This window comes from Meles meles, chromosome 6, assembly GCF_922984935.1.
Source record: "Meles meles chromosome 6, mMelMel3.1 paternal haplotype, whole genome shotgun sequence".
In the NCBI taxonomy this organism is placed as follows: domain Eukaryota; kingdom Metazoa; phylum Chordata; class Mammalia; order Carnivora; family Mustelidae; genus Meles; species Meles meles.
The window spans coordinates 35221468-35244796 of NC_060071.1; the positions used below are offsets into that span (position 1 = coordinate 35221468).

At 35.5% G+C, this 23329-nt stretch overlaps 1 protein-coding gene across 9 annotated transcripts in view; it reads right to left on the bottom strand.

Moving 5' to 3' along the window:
• The window catches only part of NEO1 (neogenin 1), a 237244-nt gene that overhangs the window by 107874 nt on the left and 106041 nt on the right, over positions 1-23329 (bottom strand). For 8 of the 9 annotated variants that reach the window (XM_046008199.1, XM_046008201.1, XM_046008197.1 and 5 more), the window contains exon 6: positions 1317-1471. The exons of the other annotated variant lie outside the window; for it this stretch is intronic. In XM_046008199.1, the coding sequence (XP_045864155.1) occupies positions 1317-1471 (155 nt within the window). The remainder of the gene's footprint in view (positions 1-1316; positions 1472-23329) is intronic. 9 annotated transcript variants of the gene reach the window in all.

Genomic DNA, 23329 nt, shown 5'->3' on the forward strand with positions numbered 1-23329 from the left:
CCATAAATAAAATTTTATGATTCGACTGATGAACATTAGTCCAAAATCTCAAGGATACGCTCTTTCTAGGGAGAAAAAGTAAGTCAAATTGTATGATTCAGCTACTAAATATTATCTATCAACGTACCTGTTAACTCAATTTTATTGAAAAGATACTGATACAACTGACTAGAAGAGGAAACACAACTAACCAGTTAAGAACTTGATCCTTATGGAAAGTACTACCCACAGTTTTTGCAGACCTATTATCTTTGGTTGGAAAAGCATCTGACATACAATACCACACATGACCACAGTAAAAGTCTGAATTTGTGAATTCAAGGCATTTTCCTAAAACTACCTCTAATATCATTAGTTCTAACAGACTATCTACAAGAAGTTAAATGAGGATGCATATATACAAGCTTCCCTTATATTATAAAGAACGATATAAATGTCAAATATTGTTATTAATATAGTTTTAAAACTTTTAAGAATATGAAACTGATAAGAGTAAAAGTGCTCATTTAGCTGTAACACATTGCTTTTCAATTAGAGTTAAATATACTTGCGAATTACTTTTTGTAACATGAGATTATGCATTTTATAATTGAAAATATATTCCTACTAAGAATGAATTACTTATATGAAAAATTTATAAGACATTACATCAGTAACAACCATAATTACTTCTGATTATTTCTATGAATGCCATGTATACAACTTAAAACATTAACCCTTATTACCAAAACTTAGATAATTTTATTACTAGCATTTAGATAATGATAATAGTAAGGTTTACTAAGGACTTATCCATCTATCAAATAAAAAAGCAATAATGGCTTATTCTTAAACATTTGGTATTATTTACTTCTTCAGAATCTTTTCATCTATTGTCACAACAATCATCCAACCCTAAGTCATACTTCTTTTGAAAGGCCTGAGCATCAGTGTATGAAGGACAGATTTCTGTTCTTTGAATGGAGACCTATGAAGACAACTGGTGCACACATAGGATAATTATTACCAAGAAAATAGTGACAACGGTGTTTAATAAGAGTACTAGCATGTTTGAGTTGGAATACCAGACTGCTGGTCAGGAGATCTGGACATCAAGCTTAGTTCAACTACTGACTAGCTATGTGATCGTATATAAGCTACCAAAATACATCTAGGCTCAACTTTCTCATCAGCTAATGAAGAGACAACATTCTATGTGTATTTTCCTGTCTTCTTCTGTAGTGCATAATCTGGTATATAAGACAACAGATCTCTTAGTGATTATATTTAAAGACATTTAAACGTTCAGAGATAAGTGTCCTTTGAAAAATACTTACTACAATCTTAAAGTAATCACTTGGGATAACCATATCCCCATTCTTCACCCACTTCACAGTTGGAGTTGGTTTCCCAGTCACTTCACATTCAAATACAATATCCATTGATTCATGAGCATATATGTTAGTAGGCTGTTTCAGGAATTCGGGTTGGGCTTTAAAACAGAAAGGAAATTAGGATATTAATAAAAATAAAAATAGCTATTCAGATTTCAAGCATTTTTTAAATCCTAGAATTTAAAGGATTTTTACTTATTATTTAAGTAAAAATATTTTTACCAAAGCATATAACAAATACATATTTAAAATACATATTGGGGGGGCGCTATTGGTAGAGCATGCAACTCTTGATCTTAGTCATGAGTTCAAGCCCCATACTGGGTGTGAGTCTATTTAAAATAACATTTTTTTTTAAATTTAAAATATATAAGAATATAGTATCTTTAAGAATTGATATTCTGGTACAATTAACTGGGAGGATAATTCTAATTTCTGAGTTTCCTTGTTGATAAATATTTACTAGATTGACTATGTTGAAGAAATTGACAAAATGAATATTCTAAGCTGTCTAAAAATGAATATTAAAAGACTACTTCCCTAAGACTTGTATCATTTTGGAAGAACCATAAGCAAAATTTTTAAAAAATGAGGAAGCTGACATTATTTTTCTTTTCAATCAGCTTGATAAATAACAACAACAACTCTTTAAAAAAGGCATACAAATGTCACATTAGAGGCCTTACAGAGTTCAGTCATATAACACCCCCCATTTGTAATACCCCTCATCGCATGTAATAGTGTTTAAGGGTGAAAGAGTGACGGGATCTTTGGGGAAAAGCTAAATATGCTTGAAAAGACTAAATATTCCAGTATTTCTTTTTCTTCTTGCTCCAAAGTTGTAAAACACTGACTTATAAATCACAGAGTAAGACTTTGAGTTAGAAGAGTAAGAGCAGATCATCTAGTCTAAACTCCCACTAAATGTTGTAATTTCCTATAGGACTTCCTTGACAAGTGGTCTCACTGATCCCTCTTTCAAAGTTTCAAATGATAAGCCTCCCTGTATCACAATGCAGCAATAGCTGAGAGCTAAAACGTGCTTAGCCTGCTGGGATTTTGATTGGGAATATGTTGTACTTGTTACAACTTGACATCTTAACAATACTGAGTCAGTCTTTCCCTGAACATGGGTTAACTCTCCATTTATTTCATTCTGTAGTTTCTCCCATCATTGTTTCATAGTTTCCAATACACAAATTTTGTTCATACTTTATTGGGTGTTTCTGTATTTCACATTTTTGGATGCTACTGTTAAGTGGTACTTAATTTTTTTCTAAAGTTTCCAGTTGTCCACTGCTAACATGTAGAGGTGAAATGATTTACATATATTAACTTTTTATCCTATGCTCATGCTAAACTCACTCATCAGTTCTAGCAGCTTTTTACAGACAATTGTGGGATTATCCCCATAAATAATCATGGTGTCTGTGAATAGAGACAGTTTCATTTCTTCCTTTCCAATCTACTTTCCTCTTTTTCATTTTCTTGCCTACGACACTGGCCAGAGTGGGGCAGGTCCTGGGAAGAGGTCCAGATAAGCTTTCTAATTTGGGCTAATGAAGAGCAAGAGTATAGAAAGTGTGTAGAACCCCAGGAAGTGGTAGGAGCCAAAGGAGTGGAAGTAACTTCCTGCTCATCATCAGTCAGTCTGTGGCATCCCAGTGGGTAACTTTCCACACACGCGCTCAGGTCTGTGGAATCCAGAAGGATGGCCCATGGCTATGTCCTCTGGCAGGAACTATGTCCTCTCCAAGGTCTGAACTGCAACCTCAAACAGGGAGGCCCTTGTTCAAATCTGTTCACTTTTTTGATTCTCTCCTTTGGCTCTAGAGGTAGTATCTGATCCTTGTATTTACTATTTCTGTATTCTTTAGAGTCCTATTTTGTTCTTTTTTAGTAGCTAAAACACTTTTACTAGTTAATAATTATTGATATTAAACTGTCCTTGTTCAAATTCCTGGTGTGATTTCTGGCTCTTGCCTGGCCCTGGACTAATAGAGTAGGTCTCATAATGCTGCCAGTATTTCTTCTCAGTTTTTCTTTTGTCTTTTACTTAAGGTACCCATCCTACCAAGGTTTTCAAGTTGTATGTGGTAAAATTTATCAGTCCTCTCCTTTTTCTTAGCACCTATATTTTATTATTCTTACTCCAAAGGTTTTCCCTGCTTCCATACTATAAAAATATTCACTTGTATTTTCTTGTAGCACATCAATGAAATAATCTGGACTTTACCAAATATCCAGCTTTACATTTTTCTAAATGGCAACCTCAGTAGTTCCAATAAGAGTACCTGATTTGAAGTAGGTGTTTTTTTTTGTTTTTTTGTTTTTTTAGATTGTATTTATTTATCTGAAGGAGAGAGAGAGCACAAGTAGAACAGAGGGAGAGGGAGAAGCAGGCTTCCCACTGAGCAGAGAGCTCAACACGGGGCTTGATGCGGGGCTCAACCCCCAAACCCCAGGATTAAGACCTGAGCTGAAGGCAGCTGCCCAACTGACTGAGCTACCCAGGCACCCCTTGAGGTAGTTTTAATATTAAAATCCTAGTATACTCATGAAGGTGAGTTGTTTCTGGATACTAAGTGGTTTCATTGATCTGTCTATTCCTGCACCAGAACCACAAACTTAATGACTATAACTATATATTTTTATATATTTGGTAGAACAAGTACTCTCCTTTTACTCCTTTATTTCCTCAAAATTTTCCTAAACAGTGTTCAATAAGTTTTCTTTTAATACCAGAAGAATTTAGACTCATCTTTGTTTACATGTATCTATTCCTTCTCAAAGAAAACAAACAAGAACAAACTTGAGTTTTCATTTGAAGTTCAATAAATTTTAGAAGCAGAAAAAAATATATATATAATTTAATTTTTTTATTTTTTAATAAACATATAATGTATTATTAGCCCCAGGGATACAGGTCTGTGAATTGCCAGGTTTACACACTTCACAGCACTCACCATAGCACATACCCTCCCCAATGTCCATAACCCCACCACCCTCTCCCCCGCCCCACCCCCAGCCACCCTCAGTTTGTTTTGTGACATTAAGAGTCTCTTATGGTTTGTCTCTCTCCTGAGCCCATCTTGTTTCATTTATTCCTTTCCTATCCCCCAAACCCCCCACGTTGCATCTCCACTTCCTCATATCAGGGAGATCATATGATAGTTGTCTTTCTCTGACTGACTTATTTCACTAAGCATAATACCGTCTATAAACTAATATATTTTTGATCCTAAATGTTCCCTATTTAAGATCAGATACTTAAGTTTATTTGAATTATTATTCAATAATGATTTACTGTGAAGCCACTGCAATGACTGAAGTCAAGAGACTTCTAGCTGAGCTCTGGTTCTGGTTCTACCAGTAGACATTTGCTGGCCATGGGTTTCAGTCTGCTCCTACACTAAACAAGAAACTCAACTTAACTATTCCTAAACACACCAAGATCTCTAACCAACAGCAACTTTAGGATTTTAGTTTACATATTTAGTGTATCATAATAGGTAACATTCACAAATATTTTCCACTTATTATCATTATTTCCCACAACAACCCTATTATCTAGGTATTATTATATTATTTCCATTTTACAGACAAGGACACTAACACACAAAGAGAGTCTAAGTAGCTCCACAGGGTCACAAAACTTAGCAACAGATCTGGATTTTGAACCTAGGCAGTTTGACTTCAAACCCTATGTTCTCTAATTTTTTATTACAGAGAAAATAACAATAAACCCTATGCACCTGTCATATAGCTTCGACAATTACCAACTCATGGCTGGTGCTGCACCATTCACATCCTAACCAAACCCATGTCTTTCCCCAATTACTCTGAAAGCAAATTCCCAGTGTTACTTTATTTTATATTTAAGTTTTTAAGGAAGTTCCGCTATAAAAGAAAAATCCCCATTTCTAAACAAACCTATAATACCATCATCAGGTTGGTATCTATAATAATTTCTCAATATCTCAATCTACATTTTAAAGGAATGATTTATTTGAATTAGGCAAACCAAGTACATTCATTAATTTATTTCTTATGCTTCTTTTAATCTACAGGTTCTTCCTTTATCTCCTGTCTTTGTTCGCAATTTGTTTGCTGTAGATGTCATTTGTCCTATAAAGTTTCCTGTACTCTATCTTTTGCTGACTGCATGCCATGTGGATTTAACATATTAGTCCTGCACTTAATAGTTCAATGTAGAAGCTTGATTGGAGTTAGGCTCTTTTTTTTTTTAAGATTTTATTTATTTATTTGACAGAGAGAGATCACAAGTAGACAGACAGGCAGGCAGAGAGAGAGAGAGGGAAGCAGGCTCGCTGCTGAGCAAAGAGCCCGATGTGGGACTCGATCCCAGGACCCTGAGATCATGACCTGAGCCGAAGGCAGCGGCTTAACCCACTGAGCCACCCAGGCGCCCGGAGTTAGGCTCTTTTTATTTTTTCAAGACTACTTCATAAGTAGTGTCATGGTCCTTCAGGAGAGTTCATAATGTGTGACTATCTTTTTGTGAAGTTAACAGTCTGAGATATTGCCAAATAGTAATACTCTTACTCTCCATCATTCCTTCTATAAAGAGAAATATCCCCTTATCAATTATTTGGTTATCTTTAAATATGCCTCTCATAGAAAGCACAGGCTAAATGCTTGATTTTTTCCCCTTTACTTACCAATTTTCAAAACAATGGTCTGATTCTCTCATTCTGACTGAAGGAAATCACTGAAGGGTTTTTTTTAAAAAGTATTCTTATGAGTTCATGGATTAAAATGTATTTGAGTTGTTTCAATCCATGGAAGTTATTATTCTTTTGATTCTCAAACTATCCCATCTCTGACTAATGGAAGCTTGAGTCCACTGAAAGCTCCCAAGTCCTTTTTAACAGGACCCTACTCGTCTTTAGTATCTTCTGGTCACTGTTTTTAGGCCTTACTTATGGACAAAACCAGGAATTATGTACTTTTTAAATAAAAAATTCATCATGATTTCATTCTGTTATCCAATTAAATTCAGGGCTATAGGTTTTAACTGGATCTTAATAATCTTACATCTGTATCTCTTTTCTCTCATGCTAAAAATCCGTTCTCAGTGACGCCAACTTAATTACCTCCAGGTTTTACCTTCTATTCAGTAGTCTCAGAATAACTACACCAATATCTCCACACCAAAAATAACAGAAAACAGTTGAAGATTTTTGCAGTTTTTTCTTTAGAGTGTATCTCATTAGGTATATATGGTTCAATTACTATTTTAAATTTATTTGTAATAATAACCTCCACTTGGAATTGTAGCTTTCTGTGTAGCTATACTACAAACTAGATACACATTTATAGTCATTTGTTCCATTTTACTCTCCCCTTTCTAGAATTACTTTGCAAAATTTCAAGTCCACAAACACAAGGTATATTCAAACAAATCTTGCTTCTAACTCTGTTCTCCCCACTGTTCTGTCCCATAGGTAGCCATTTAAAAATTTTAAGGTTTAGCTTTTCATTCTACAGATTGTAAACACATACACACACAATTCATCCCTGTCCCTCTTCTTTAGATTAAATGGTAACATACTGAAAAAACAACTCCAAAGCCTGCGATCTTAACCCTTAGATACCATGTTTCTGAGGAAGTGCTTGCTATATCCTTGAGTATAAAGGACTGAGACGCCCCCTTATGCAGAGTAAGTGATCCTGGAAAATACAGCAAAACCCTTCTCAAAAAAATCTAATTAATATAACATTAGTATGCATTTTTAGTAAACAGATTTTCAAAGACTATTAGAAATAAGTGATAACAATGTTCAATTCATCATTTACTTTTTCCTTTCACGAATTATAAAATATTGCCTTTAAAATGTTCTTGGGATTTTAGCTTCTCTGTAGCTAGTATTCACACCAATTAAACACAATGTAAGAGCAGATGTTTGTGTTGGGGAAGTTAAATTGATAACCAGAGAGTAAATGAGTCAATTACCATAAGAAAATAAGCGTTGTAATGGAAGATTATGCATTTTGTTACCAAAGAGATAATTAAGCTTCAAATTCTCTTCAACAGCTCCCTATTCCTTCTAATGCCATCATCATTACAAGAATAATTTTAATTGCTAAATGTACAAGTAAGAATTTAATACTAAAACATATTATACTTGCAAAATTCTTTTACTGGAAACACATCACTTAATTCCATCACTGTTTTGCAATGTTCGAAATTGCCACTCAATTCAAACAGAAAACAATGTAGGGCCAACATCAATGTTTCAAGGTTACTTTATTATGCTGCTATTTGGAAGATTATAACAGTTTTCATTTACATTAGCTCTGCATTGTTGGAATTTCTATTGTTTGATTTTAAAGGTTTAAGCATTGGAATTCTTAAAAAGCTCATTAAGTAGAGAAATAAATCAATTCTACCCATTTTATGTTAAACTGCACACTTGCTGTTCTTAAGCTTCTTTTCAACAATTTACAAAATTACATGTAAGTCCTTAAAAAAAAAAAGACCAACAATAAAACATAGCATTTTAACAAACTTAAATCCCTTCACCGCGTTGTTTGACAATCTAATCACAAGTCTGTTATAAGTACTGGCTCAACTAACAAAGCAAAAATACATTAGCATCCTCCAACATTTCTTAAGAAAGCTTTTCATTCCAATGAAGGTGAATCCATTTTCCTTAATCTCCAGAAGGAAATAGGAGAAATTATAACTATGAAGCAACATTCTGAACACAGTTGCCAAATGACTGAAATTATATATTTTTTCAGATTTAAATGCTTTATTTCCAGTGACAGAATCATTCAAAATAGGAAAATAAACATTATATTTTAAGTAATATTCATGTACAGACAAGATTATAAGTAGAATAAGAAATACGATGAAGATTTAATAACATTCATAGAAGAATTTCTATAACCAGGGCACCTGGGTGGCTCAGCGGGTTAAGCCTCTGCCTTCGGCTCAGATCATAATCTCAGGGCCCTGGGATGGAGCCCCACTTTGGGCTCTCTGCTCAGCAGGGAGCCTGTTTCCTCTTCTTTCTCTGCCTGCCTCTCTACCTACCTGTGATCTCTCTCTCTGTCAAATAAATAAAATCTTTTTTTAAAAAATTCTATAAACTTTCTATTTTCTAAAATTTGCTAACCTTCGCTGTCAGGAATATTTTCCTCATCTTTTTTTTTAAATTTAATTTTATTTTATTTTCAGTGTTCCAAAATTCACTGTTCATGCACCACACCCAGTGCTCCGTGCAATATGTGCCCTCCATAATACCCACCACTAGGCTTACCCAATCCCCCACTCCCCTCCCCTCCAGAACCCTCAGTTTGTTTCTCAAGAGTCCACAGTCTCTCATTGTTTGTCTCCCCCTCTGATTTGCCCCAACTCACTTGTCCTCTCCATCTCCTGGTGTCCTCCATATTATTCTTTATGCTCCAGAAATAAGCGAAACGGTATGATAACTGACTCTCTCTGCTTGACTTATTTCACTCAGCATAATCTCCTCCAGTCCTGTCCATGTTGGTACAAAAGTTGAATGTTCATCCTTTCTGATGGAGGCATAATACTGCATTGAATTTACTGACCATATCTTCTTTATCCATTCGTCCATTGAAGGGCATCTTGGTTCTTTCCACAGTGTGGTGACTGTGGCCATTGCTGCAATGAACATTGGGGTACAGATGGCTCTTATTTTCACTACATCTGTATCTTTGGGGGTAAATGCCCAGTACTGCAATCGCAGGGTCATAGGGAAGGTCTATTTTCAACTCTTTGAGGAACCTCCATACTGTTTTCCAGAATGGCTGCACCAACTTGCATTCCCACCAACACTGTAAGAAGGCTCCCCCCTTTCTCCACACCCTCTCCAACACTTGTTGTTTACTGTCTTATTAATTTTGGCCATTCTAACTGGTGTAAGGTAGTATCTCATGTGGTTTTGATTTGAATCTCCCTGATGGCTAATGACAATGAACATTTTTCATGTGTCTGTTAGTTATTTCTATGTCTTCTTTGGAGAAGTGTCTGTTCTTGTCTTCTACCCATTTTTTGACATGATTATCTGTTTTGTGTGTGTTGTTTGAGGAGTTCTTTATAGATCTTGGATATCAGCCCATTGTCTACAGTGTCATTTGCAAGTATCTTCTGCCATTCCGTGGGTTGTCCCTTTGTTTTGTTGACTGTTTCCTTTGCTGTGCAGAAGCTTTTGATTTGATGGAATCCCAAAAGTTCATTTTCACTTTTGTTTCCTTTGCCTTTGGAGACATATCTTTTTTTTATTAATTATTTTTATTAAAATATAATGTATTATTTGCCCAGGGGTAGAGGTCTGTGAATCGTCAGGCTTACACACTTCACAACACTCACCATAGCACATACCCTCCCCAAAGTCCATAACCAACCACCCTCTCCTCACTCTCCCTCCCCACCAGCAACTCTGTTTGTTTTGTGAGATTAAGAGTCTCTTATGGTTTGTCTTGCTCCTGAAAATGGAGACATATCTTGAAAGAAGTTGCTGTGGCCGATGTCGAACAGGTTACTGCCTATGTTCTCCTTTAGGATTCTGATAGATTCCTGCCTCATGTTGAGGTCTTTTATCCATTTCGAGTTTATCTTTGTGTATGGTGTTAGAGAATGGTCGAGTTTCATTCTTCTACACATAGCTGTCCAATTTTCCCAGCACCGTTTATTGAAGAGACTGTCTTTCTTCCACTGGATATTTTTTCCTGCTTTGCCAAAACTTATTTGACCACAGAGTTGAGGGTCCATATCTGGGCTCTCTACTCTATTCCACTGGTGTGTATCTGATTTTGTGCCAGTACCATGCTGTCTTGGTGATCACAGCTTTGTAGTAAAGCTTGAAATCAGGAAACGTGATGCCCCCAGTTTTGTGTTTCCTTTTCAACATTTCCTTAGCAATTTGGGGTCTCTTCTGGCTCCATACAAATTTTAGGATTGTTTGTTCCAGCTCTTTGAAAAATGCCAGTGGAATTTTGATGAGGACGGCACTGAAAGTACAGATGGCTCTAGGCAGTATAGACATTTTAACAATGTTTATTCTTCCGATCCATGAGCATGGAATGGTCTTTCATCTTTTTGTGTCTTCTTCAATTTCTTTCATAAGTGTTCTGTAGTTCTTCTGCGATGAAGCTGGAGATGGGGAAGTCCAGCTTAATCGCATTTCCTTAACTCTATCCCTCAATTTGACTAAAACTTAACTCATCCTTCAGATCTTAACCAAAAAACACTTCCTGACCCACTTCTCCTCCCATTCTTGGCCATCACTGCCCTATTTACCCTATTTACTGAAACCCCAGTGGCCTAAACCATAATAGATGCTAAATGTGTATTTGTTGAAACAGATGATTACTTTAATTCTAAAACTTCCATTAATCAGAACTATAAGAGTAAAGATGTTCAGGATAAGAATTTTTTCAAGGATTCTGAAGTTTCTCACAGATTCAAGGTTTTGTACCATTGTTTCTCCAACAGTTCATAAATTCATTCTTTATTATATGTAAATTTTCTGCATGAGTTTTAAAATTTGCTTTTAAATGTTTATGACAACATGAAGTTTTAATAGAATGTGATTTTAGCATTCATGTTTACCAGTTGACTCTGTAATCACAGAATTCAATCCCAAAGCAATGTTTCTCAAACTTGGGGTCTTATAATCCTTAAAGACCTTAAATTTAAGAAACTGTGCTCTACATGTAATTTTTTTTTATTTTGAAGAATTCACAAAAATCTTTACTAAATACAGGCTCTCCTTCCTTAACAAGGTTGAACATACTTAGTCTTTGCATGGTGCCACAATATTACTATGATGAACACTGTACCACACATCAACAGAGAATGTATGAAGGCTTCAAGGACAACTACTTTTATTTGATACCATAAGTACATTAGAAATGCTCCCTAAATAGGTGAATTCAATTCGTAAAGCCTTGTAGGAGCATACAAATGACTTGGAATGAGGTTTCTTTGAGTGAGATCCACAGACTATTTGAAGAGATACACAAAGTTGAGTACTGGGCCTTAGAAAAATGTTGAGTAGTTGGGCTCTCACCACATGCTTGAATTGCAAAAGATGAGGCCACAGACTCTGCACTTGAACAAGCTGTCTCAGAGTATTCTCAGCCATGCTGAAGTGGGAGAACATTGCATTGGGGGTCACTGAAAGAGAGGACTATATACATCACAGTTCGTATACACAGAGAGCTCTCCGATTCTTGTGCCTTCTGGGACCACTCAATTCATTCACAGGTTCAATCACTAAACAAATATTCAGTAAGCAGCTACTAATACAAAGACACTTCAGTGGATGCTGTGAATGAGACAGGTAATAAAGATATGCTTAGTAACTGTTATAGATGGGAATTCAAAAGAAAGAGCTGTAACTAACTACTGATGCACTGAGGAATATACAGAAAACTGGTCCAGTGGTTACCTCACAAGTGTAACTGGGAAACTGGTAAATAAAGAGAGTTGGACTCTTCCCCTCAAATTTTAAAACTGTCGTAAAATCAACAGTATAGAGGGGCGCCTGGGTGGCTCAGTGGGTTAAAGCCTCTGCCTTCGGCTCAGGTCATGATCTCAGGGTCCTGGGATCGAGCCCCACATCGGGCTCTCTGCTCCGCGGGGAGCCTGCTTCCTCCTCTCTCTCTGCCTGCCTCTCTGCCTAGTTGTGATTTCTGTCAAATAAATAAAATATTTAAAAAAAAAATCAACAGTATAGAAAACGTACAATCTTAACCATTTTTAAGTGTACAGTTTAGTGATATTAAGTACATTCACATTTTTGGGCAACCATCACCACCATCCATCTCCAGAACTCTTTTCTTCTTGTAAAACGGAAACTCTATACCCATTAAACAGTAACACCCCTTTCCTTCTTTCCCTCCTAGCCCCCGGAAACCACCCTTCTGCTTTCTGTCTCCATGATTCTGATTATTCCAGAAACATCATATGAAATGAATCATATGGCATTTTGTCTTTTGGGGACTGGCTTATTTCATATGCATAATGTCAGGGTGCATCTATGTTATGAAGTGTGTGTGAGAACTTCCTTCCTTCCAAGGCTGAATAACACTTCCCTGTATGTATGTACCATGTTTTGCTTGTCCATTCATCCATGGATGAACACCTGGGTTGCTTCTAGTGTTTTAACTACTGTGAATAATGCTGCTGTAAACATGAATGTACAGTTAACTCCTAGAGACTGTGCTTTTAATTCTTTCTGAGTGTATATCCAGGAGTGGAGCTACTGGATCATATGGCAATTCTATTTTCAATTTATTGAGAAATCAGCATTCTGTTTTTCAAGGCAGCGACACATTCCCACTATTAGTACAGAAGGGTTCCAATCAATTTCTGCACATCCTCATCTATAACTTGTTATTTTCTGTCTTGTTTTATTTTTGAGAGTAGCTATCCTAAATGGTGAGAGATGGTATTTTATTGCACCATATACACCTTTGTACCATTTGATTTTTTCCAGGTTCATAGACTGCCTATTTAAGAAAATTTTACTGACTACTGGATGATTTGGATTTGTCTGCTCCCTGCTTCTCCCTGGTATTCTTTCAGCTAATTCTTTCTGTTGACTGGCAGTGTCTTTTGCTTTTTTCTCCTTCTCTCTACTTTCATTATTTTCAAATTTTAAAAGCTAAGTATTTAGTACAGAAGGTGTAAACAATACATAAAAGAAACTGAAAACAGGAAAGAGAAAAGCCTCCCCTATACTTAGCCCCAAAATACCTGTCAATACCACTACCCTCCCCAGAGATAAACACTATTAATATGTTTGGTGTGTAAGCTTCCCAAACTTTTTTCTGTGTACTTCAAACACACCTCTCTCTCACACACACACACATGCACTTTAAAATAAAGAATGAATCAGCCAATAAATACTCTTCTACAACTTGTGTTTCTCTCTTAATAACATGACATAGCAATATTATGACCATCTCTTTTTTTTGTTTTTGTTTTTTTTAAGATTTTATTTATTTATTTGACAGACAGAGATCACAAGTAGGCAGAGAGGCAAAGAGAGAGGGGGAAGCAGGCTCCCTGCTGAGCAGAGAGCCTGATGTGGGGCTCCATCCCAGGACCCTGGGATCATGACCTGAGCCGAAATAGAGGCTTAACCCACTGAGCCACCCAGGTGTCCCTACCATCTCTTTTCTGACAGTAGCACAGTGGCCCATAGTCTGACTATGCCACAATTTATTTATTCTCCTACTAATGGCCATTTAGGTTACTTAAATTTTTCCATTACAAGCAAGCAGTGTTTTAATATGCATTTTTATACACCTTTGTACATAAATCTTTGTACACATGTCTAAGAGTTTCAGAAGACTAGATTTCTAAAAGGAATAATTACTTCAAGGTGTTTTCTTATTTAAAAATTTTGTAAATATTACCAACAGATGTGTCAGTTTTATATTCCTGTCAGAGAATCATTATCAATGAGACTATTCAACATGCTACTAGAAGTTCTAATAATGCAATGAAATAAGAAAAAAAAAAGAAATATAAATACAGGGGTGGGGTTGGAGAAATTGTCCCCTGCTACTCTCCACCCCCCACCCCAGTATACAATGGCAATGACTGTCTGTCTACTTAGAACATTCAAGAAAATCTCACTGGGAAATTTCAGTCTTCACTCCTATACTCTTGGGGGGTGGTTTACATGAACATTGAAAGTTTGATAAGCAATGCTTTCAAGCATTTAAATACTGATGTAGTCTTACACATACAAACATGCAAAAACCTAAAGATTAAAAAGTCAAAAACCATTTGCAGAGCAATACAGATGGTATGATCCTATTTGTTAACAAAAACAATGTATTTCTAGGTGTATATGTATATAAATGCTTTTACAGGACACCTAGAAGTATACACTCTAGTGACAAAGGCTGAAAGATAAATGCCATAGGATTTCCCTCATGGGTGGAATTTAAGAAATAAAATAGATGAACATAGGGAAAGGGAAGGAAATGAAACATTTGATATAAGTAAAATATAAATATAATATGTAATATAAATAAAATAAGATAAAACAGACAGGGAGACAAAATGTAAGAGACTCTTAACTATAGGGAACAAACTAAGGGTTGCTGAAGGGGAGAGGGGTATGGGGATGTGCATGAAAGAGGACACTTGACGTAATGAGCACTGGGTGTTACAAGCAACTGATGAATCACTAAATTCTACCCCTGAAACGAATAATACATTCTATGTTAACTAAACTGAATTTAAATAAAAAATTAATATTAAATAGTAAATAAACTAATGATAAAAGTTACCTCTGAGACAAGGGGTAGGAATGGGAAAGGGGAAATGAGGGAGGAGATTTACTTTGTTGATATGGTTTGATGCTTTTTTAAATATGGTTGATGCTTTAATAATGTTATTACTTATATAATTTTAAAAAGAAAAATAAAAACCAAACTAATAAACTGAAAAGCTATTAGAAATATAAATTTTTATAAACAGAAAAATTATTAACGTATTTTTCACTGTCACTCATATTCTTATACAACTAAAAAAATATAATTAAAAAAAATCTCAATTACACTACCAAAAAAAAAAAACAGCTGAGACACAAAGGGGCAGAGTTATATCACGGGACCACTTTCTATACAGTGGAGGAAAAAGACCAAATTAACTTTCTATTCTTATGGAGAATGACTTCTTTTTATTTATTTATTTATTTATTTTTATAAACATATAATGTATTTTTATCCCCAGGGGTACAGGTCTGTGAATCACCAGGTTTACACACTTCACAGCACTCACCATAGCACATACCCTCCCCAATGTCCATAACCCCCCTCCCCCTCTCCCAACCCCACCTCCCCCCAGCAACCCCCAGTTTGTTTTGTGAGATTAAGAGTCACTTATGGTTTGTTGGAGAATGACTTCTAAAAATCATTGTCATATGAGGAGACAACCCAATAAAATACAGTTAAAACAAATATAAGTATATATAAGACACTCAAAAAGAAGTGTTATTTTTCTGGATTTCTGGGTTGTTTGTACTTTCGTCAGTTCTCTTAGAAACTAATTTATTGTGGTTTCTTTTCTCACTTCAAATAACTATTCATTCTGTATCTAACTAGACATTCATTTTCTTATACAAGGCCTCAGTTTTCACTTCAGGCCCCACAGAAGCTAGACTTGCTTGTTACAACTTAATGCAATTTTTGTACACATATTTGCTTGAAGAGGCACAGACTATCGCTGTAAGGATATAAAGGAAATTAATACTAGCTGTTGCTTCTGTAAAGGGAGACCAGGCCACTGGGTAATACTTCATCATTTATCATTTTTTATCTTCTACACATATTACCTATTAAAAATCTTTAGCTAAAAATAATAGAAGTGGAAAGACATACATACACTGGCTAGGCAGACCTGATGGTGCAAAATGTTCAGTAATAACTCTTTTAAAGTCAATCTGCAAATTCATTCAAATGCCATTTAATATCCTAAGAGAATTTTAAGAATATTTGACAAGCCAATTCCACAGTAAATCGAGATGAAACAAAAATGCTGAGAAAAATTATTTTTTGTAAAGAAAAAACAGGGGATCTTCTTAACAAAGTAACAAAACAGTAAGTGAAACAGTATATTACTGATGTGGTAATACACAAATTGATCAGTAAAACAGAGTTTAAAATTAAGACCTATACAATTTTGGAAATTTGCATTATAAAGTGGTGATATTTCAAATAACTGGGGGGTGAGAAGAATGTTGGGTCAAAGGTTAATCCATTTGGGGAAATAGTACCATTAAAAAAAAAAACCCTCCAGATGGGTCAAAGTCCAAAAAGTAAAAATAAACTACAGAGTAATAGAAGAAAATAGGAAAAGATTTTTTTGAATAAGGGGGAGCAAGATACAATTCCAAAAGGAAAAATCCCAACATACTTGACTTCCTAGAAATAAAAATTTTCTGTATGATAAAACACACTTTAAAATTAAAAGACAAAAGACAGGAATGTTCATGGCAGCTTTAAGTTGCCAAAATTTGGAAAGAACTCATATGTCCTTCAAAATGAATGAACAGTTATGGTATATTTGTGCAGCAGAATAATACTCAGCAAAAAAAGGAATGAACTACTGATACATGCAATAGCATGGCCTATCTCAAAATGAGTATGCTGACTGTGGAAAGAACCAAGATGCCCTTCAACGGACGAGTGGATAAGGAAGATGTGGTCCATATACACTATGGAGTATCATGCCTCCATCAGAAAGGATGAATACCCAACTTTTGTAGCAACATGGACGGGACTGGAAGAGATTATGCTGAGTGAAATAAGTCAAGCAGAGAGAGTCAATTATCATATGGTTTCACTTATTTGTGGAGCATAACAAATAACATGGAGGACAAGGGGAGATGGAGAGGAGAAGGGAGTTGAGGGAAATTGGAAGGGGAGGTGAACCATGAGAGACTATGGACTCTGAAAAACAACCTGAGGGTCTTGAAGGGGCGGGGGGGGGGACAAGGCGGTGGGTATTAGGGAGGGCACGTGTTGCATGGAGCACGGGGTGTGGTGCAAAAACAATGAATACTGTTACGCTGAAAATTAAAAAAAAAAATTTTTTTAAATGAGTACACTGAATGAAATAAGCGAGACAAAAACAGAGCGTGTACCATGCAATTCCATATACATAAACTTCCAGAAAATGCTAACTAATCTGTAACAAAAGAGAGCAGATTAGTGGTTACTTGGAGATAAGGGAGTATGAAGGGCCAGGTGGAAGGGATTATCAGAGTGATGAATAAATTAATTATTTAGATGGTGGTGACAGTTTCATGCTTGTGTAAACATAAACTTTACCACCTGCACATTTTAAATACACGCAGTACATTTATGTCAATTATATTTCAACGAAGCTGTTAAAAAAGGTGAAATATTTGAATAAATTATTTGTAATTCATATGTCAAAGAACTGATATTCAGAATATATTTAAAAATTCTACAAGTCAATAAAAGATAATTCAAACAATGTCCAACCAGAAGGGACAATTAAAGAAAATAAGAACTGTCAATAAAAATCTGAAAGATGACAAACTTCCAAAGAATTAAAAAAGCAAAATATTTTTTCCCATCGTTATTTGCAGACTATAAAACTTGATGGCTCCAATACAAGGTAAGGTGTGGGGAAACCAGTACTCCCATACTACTGGTGAGTAGATAAAGTGATGCCACCTTTCTGCATGGCAACCTAGCGAGGTATCAGTATTTAAAACATGAATACCTTTTATTTTAGCAATAAGGGTCCTAGGAATTATCATAAAAAGATAAAGTGTACAAATGTGTATGTACTAAGATGATCACAGCAGTGTTATTTATGATAGTAAAGCACTAGACACCATCTAGATATTTTAGTAGGGGCCTGGATAAACAAATGCAAACCCTGGAATACTATACAGCAGGGGTCAGCAAATTGTGTTCCATTTTTACAAATGAAGTTTTCCTGGAACACAGTTACACTTATTAGTTTAGGTATGTTCTATAGCTGTTTTCTGCTACAATGGCAAAAATAAGTAGTTGTGACAGAGACCAAAAGGCCTACAAGACTAAAACAGTTATTATCTACTCCTTTAAGAAGAAGTTTGCTGATGGCTAAAGGCTACTATGTATAATGTACATGGGTATATCCTGACACAGAAATATGTGATCATTATACCCAATTTAAAAAATGCAAAAGTCAGAGTGAATGGTATCACTTCATGAAGCAGTTTGAAACACATACATCAACTAAAATGTTAACCACAATGTTAATTGTGGATGAAATTATAGGTGACTTTTTATTTTTCTTCTTTATACTTTCCAGATTTCTTTTGCTTTTGCAGAGGGAATATCAATTATTCCTTATAACCTAAAAAAGTGAAAAAATTATTTTTGTAGTATCAATTTACATTCTGAAGAAATAATTTTATAACCTCATTATGGAAACCTTGAATGAATGAATATAGTTCCCCAAAGAATAACCCAATCAAACCCAGTTAATGATCATTAAGCTTATTCTGAACTAATTCCTCATCTCCAAGATGAAAAGCTTGTTCTTAAACTTGTTCTTGATTTATCAAACTACTACTGGCATATTTATTTTTCACTCCTTACTAGTCATGAAAACGCTCCAAATTGGCCTACCTTAGAAAAATCTTTGTACACTTTGTCCATATGCAAATTAAAGCATGTTTATTTGAAAATTCCACACAGCAGTTGAAAATAAGCATTTTAGTTCTTAGTAGACGTTCAGTAAATCACAAGCTTCAGCAGTTCAATACAAAGCAGAATATTTGTTTTTCAAACTGCTGACCCACTAGTATACCAAGGGTGGTCCGGTGGGCACAGTCAACTCTGGTGCAGGCAATAAAAAAGACACTGCCTATAGAGGTTAAAAACAATAAGCAAACTGACTTAAAGCTAAAATTGGTCTGCTTTTTATTACCCGCATATGCCAGGAACTCAACAATGTCAGTGACAAAAGACTCCTCCCCAACAGAGCAGACTATTCCTCCTTTGTCAGTTGACCTACTGATGTTTCGTGAAATCAATTTTTAAAAATATGGAACAGGAAGAGATAGGGTGGGGTGAAAAGAAAATAGTGCATCTCACATAGTGTGTAAAACACTTGCTTTGGAGATAATAATCTCTATACAGAGATCATAGATACAGATAAATAGAAAGATATAAGATCCAATCATATATAATTATATTTAATATATACACATATATAATATATATATAACATATATTATATATTGAATATAATTATATTCAATATATACATATATTGAATTGTGGCATAAGATCTATTTCTTACTATCTGTAGTAGTTAAAAATGTCTAAAAACCACTGGGAGAAAATAACGACCCTCACGAAGTGGCATACACTGCTTGAAGAATACTCAACTATGAAGAGAGGTTCTGAGTTTTTAATTTCAGTTTTGCCTTCAAGTATGTTTTGTGACTTTAGGGAAATTACTTTTTCTTCAAAGGATATAAGACATTGCATGTGGGGGCACCTGTGTGGCTCAGTGGGTTAAAGCCTCTGCCTTCAGCTCAGGTCATGATCCCAGGGTCCTGGGATCGAGCCCTGCATCGGGCTCTCTGTTCAGCAGGGAGTCTGCTTCCTCCTCTCTCTCTCTCTGCCTGCCTCTCTGACTACTTGTGATCTCTGTCAAATAAATAAATAAAATTAAAAAAAAAAAAAAAAAGACATTGCATGTGAAAAATCTGTTAATACAAAGATAGTTAAAGAATTTGCTGGTATACCCATACCATGGAAATGTAATAAAGTACAGATCATATTTGTGAATAAAATAAAAGGTGCTTGATCATCTATTGAGAGTATCATATGGTTCTTGTTCTTTCTTTTATTAATGTGTTCTATCACATTGATTGATTTGCGGATGTTGAACCAACCCTGCAGCCCTGGAATAAATCCCACTTGATCGTGGTGAATAATCCTTTTAATGTACTGTTGAATCCTATTGGCTAGTATTTTGGCGAGAATTTTTGCGTCTGTGTTCATCAAGGATATTGGTCTGTAGTTCTCTTTTTTGGTGGGATCCTTGTCTGGTTTGGGGATCAAGGTGATGCTGGCCTCATAAAATGAGTTTGGAAGTTTTCCTTCCATTTCTATTTTTTGGAACAGTTTCAGGAGAACAGGAATTAGTTCTTCTTTAAATGTTTGGTAGAATTCCCCTGGGAAGCCGTCTGGCCCTGGGCTTTTGTTTGTTTGGAGATTTTTGATGACTGTTTCAATCTCCTTACTGGTTATGGGCCTGTTCAGGTTTTCTATTTCTTCCTGGTTCAGTTGTGGTAGTTTATATGTCTCTAGGAATGCATCCATTTCTTCCAGATTGTCCAATTTGTTGGCGTAGAGTTGCTCATAGTATGTTCTTATAATTGTCTGTATTTCTTTGGTGTTAGTTGTGATCTCTCCTCTTTCATTCATGATTTTATTTATTTGGGTCCTTTCTCTTTTCTTTTTGATGAGTCTGGCCAGGGGTTTATCAATCTTATTGATTCTTTCAAAGAACCAGCTCCTAGTTTCATTGATTTTTTCTATTGTTTTCTTGGTTTCTATTTCATTGATTTCTGCTCTGATCTTTATGATTTCTCTTCTCCTGCTGGGTTTAGGGTGTCTTTCTTGTTCTTTCTCCAGCTCCTTTACGTGTAGGGTTAGGTTGTGTACTTGAGACCTTTCTTGTTTCTTGAGAAAGGCTTGTACCGCTATATATTTTCCTCTCAGGACTGCCTTTGCTGTGTCCATGAATTTTTTCAATTCTTCTTTAATTTCCTGGTTGACCCATTCATTCTTTAGAAGGATGCTGTTTAGTCTCCATGTATTTGGGTTCTTTCCAGCTTTCCTCTTGTGATTGAGTTCTAGCTTCAGAGCATTGTGGTCTGAAAATATGCAGGGAATAATCCTAATCTTTTGATACCGGTTGAGACCTGATTTGTGACCCAGGATGTGATCTATTCTGGAGAAGGTTCCATGTGCACTAGAGAAGAATGTGTATTCTGTTGCTTTGGGATGAAATGTTCTGAATATATCTGTGATGTCCATCTGGTCCAGTGTGTCATTTAAGGCTTTTATTTCCTTGTTGATCTTTGGCTTGGATGATCTGTCCATTTCAGTGAGGGGAGTGTTAAAGTCCCCTACTATTATTGTATTATTATCGATGTGTTTCTTTGATTTTGTTATTAATTGGTTGATATAGTTGGCTGCTCCCACGTTAGAGGCATAGATATTTAAAACTGTTAAATCTTCTTGTTGGACAGACCCTTTGAGTAGGATATAGTGTCCTTCCTCATCTCTTATTATAGTCTTTGGTTTAAAATCTAATTGATCTGATATAAGGATTGCCACCCCAGCTTTCTTCTGATGCCCATTAGCATGGTAAATTGTTTTCCACCCCCTCACTTTAAATCTGGAGGTGTCTTCGTGTCTAAAATGAGTTTCTTGTAGGCAACATATAGATGGGTTTTGTTTTTTTATCCATTCTGATACCCTGTGTCTTTTGATTGGGGCATTTAGCCCATTAACATTCAGGGTAACTATTGAGAGATATGAATTTAGTGCCATTGATGATGTTTCTACTATAATAAAATTTCTTGACAAATAAAATATCTCATAATTCCACTGTCCTATGCCAATTTTTAAAAATTCACCAGCAAGCTATTTTCAGTATCCCAAGAAAAAGGCAGAAGAGGAAAATATCATTTGGGGACTTTCAGAAGTTTTATCAATCAGTAGATTAGTAACCATCTCCTGTAGAGTTTTATAAGAGAAAAGGGAACTACACTTTCTGGAGTATTAGCTATGAGTCAGGTATTAGAACATATACTTTATCTATAAAGTCTCTTTAAAGTCTCAAAATATAAAGTGCATTTATACGTTAAGTATAATTCTGTTATACAATCACTAAATATCAGTCTTGCTCCCCTGAAAAGGGCTGACAATAACAATTCTGGCCAATGTAACAACTTGCTTACATACTATTTTCTCACTGTAACACACCAGTGTAATTTGGTGTAAATCCTACAGTTCTCTTTGGTCTGGAGCTCAGGGCCAATGTTCCACAAACAACTTACCATCCAAGTATGAAAATAAAAAATTCTCAAGGGTTTTGAAGAAATGGTATTTTATTTCTGCTAATATAGTGACTAGATTTTATAATTAGATTTTTAAAAAATACTTATAATTAGATGAAGACTAATATACTAGGCCAAATTAATTATTTACCCTAGGTCATAGAAACCATGAAGTAGCAGTTTATAGAGGAAAACATATTTGGGACTGAATTGTAAATTACTGATATTTCATAGCACATTTGTTCTCTTGCTCCTTCAAGAGAAATTCATATACCTATATTGAGAAAAATTTCAAATCCAAAAATAATGGAAGTAGTAATGATAGCTAAAATTTAACTATTCCTAAGGACATGTAAAAGCAAAGGCTGGAAATTATATTAAAATTTAAATTTTTCTTTTTAAAATTTTTATTTTATATATATATATGTATATTTTAAAGATTTTACTTATTTATTTGACAGAGAGAGAGAGATCACAAGTAGGCAGAGAGGCAGGCAGAGAGAGAGAGGACGCAGGTCCCCACTGAGCAGAGAGAAGGATGCGGGGCTCAATCCCAGGACCCCAAGACTCGACCCGAGTCGAAGGCAGAGGCTTAACCCACTGAGCCACCCAGGTGCCCCTATTATAAATATTTTAAACATTTATTGGGCAGGAGGGGCAAAGGGAGAGGGAGAGGAGTCTCAAGCAGACTCCACACTGAGCACAGAGCCTGATGTAAGGCTCAATTTCATGACGCTGAGACCATGACCTAAGCCAAGCCAGATGCTTAACCAACTGGTCAACCCAGGCGCTCTGGTATTCTAATTTTTCTATTTCCCATGTCTTTCTGGTACCAATAAATGGACAATTCCTTAACACAATAAAGAATTCTCTAATATGATTGACAAGTAGATGCATCATCTACGTATAAAATCAACACTGTGAGAAAACTTAGAAAGTACTTCACAATGCAAGATACAAAAATGACCAATAAGCAGATAGTACAATATTCAACATCATTAATCATCAGGGAAATGCAAATTAAAACAACAGAGAAATACCATTACAAACACACAGGATGATCACAATTAAAGACTGACAACCCTCAATGCTGGCCAGGATGTAGAGCAAAAAGAATTCACGTATACTCTTGGCAGGAATATAAACTGGTACAATCACTTTGGGGAAAGATCAGGCAAAACAGGAATACTCCTTACCAACAAAAAGATAAAGATTCCTAATACACACAACAATATGCTTTCTAAAAGAAGCCTTATATAAACAAACAAACCAATGACAGGATTACATTTATGTGAAGCTTTGGAATAGACAAAACTAATGTGCCCTGTG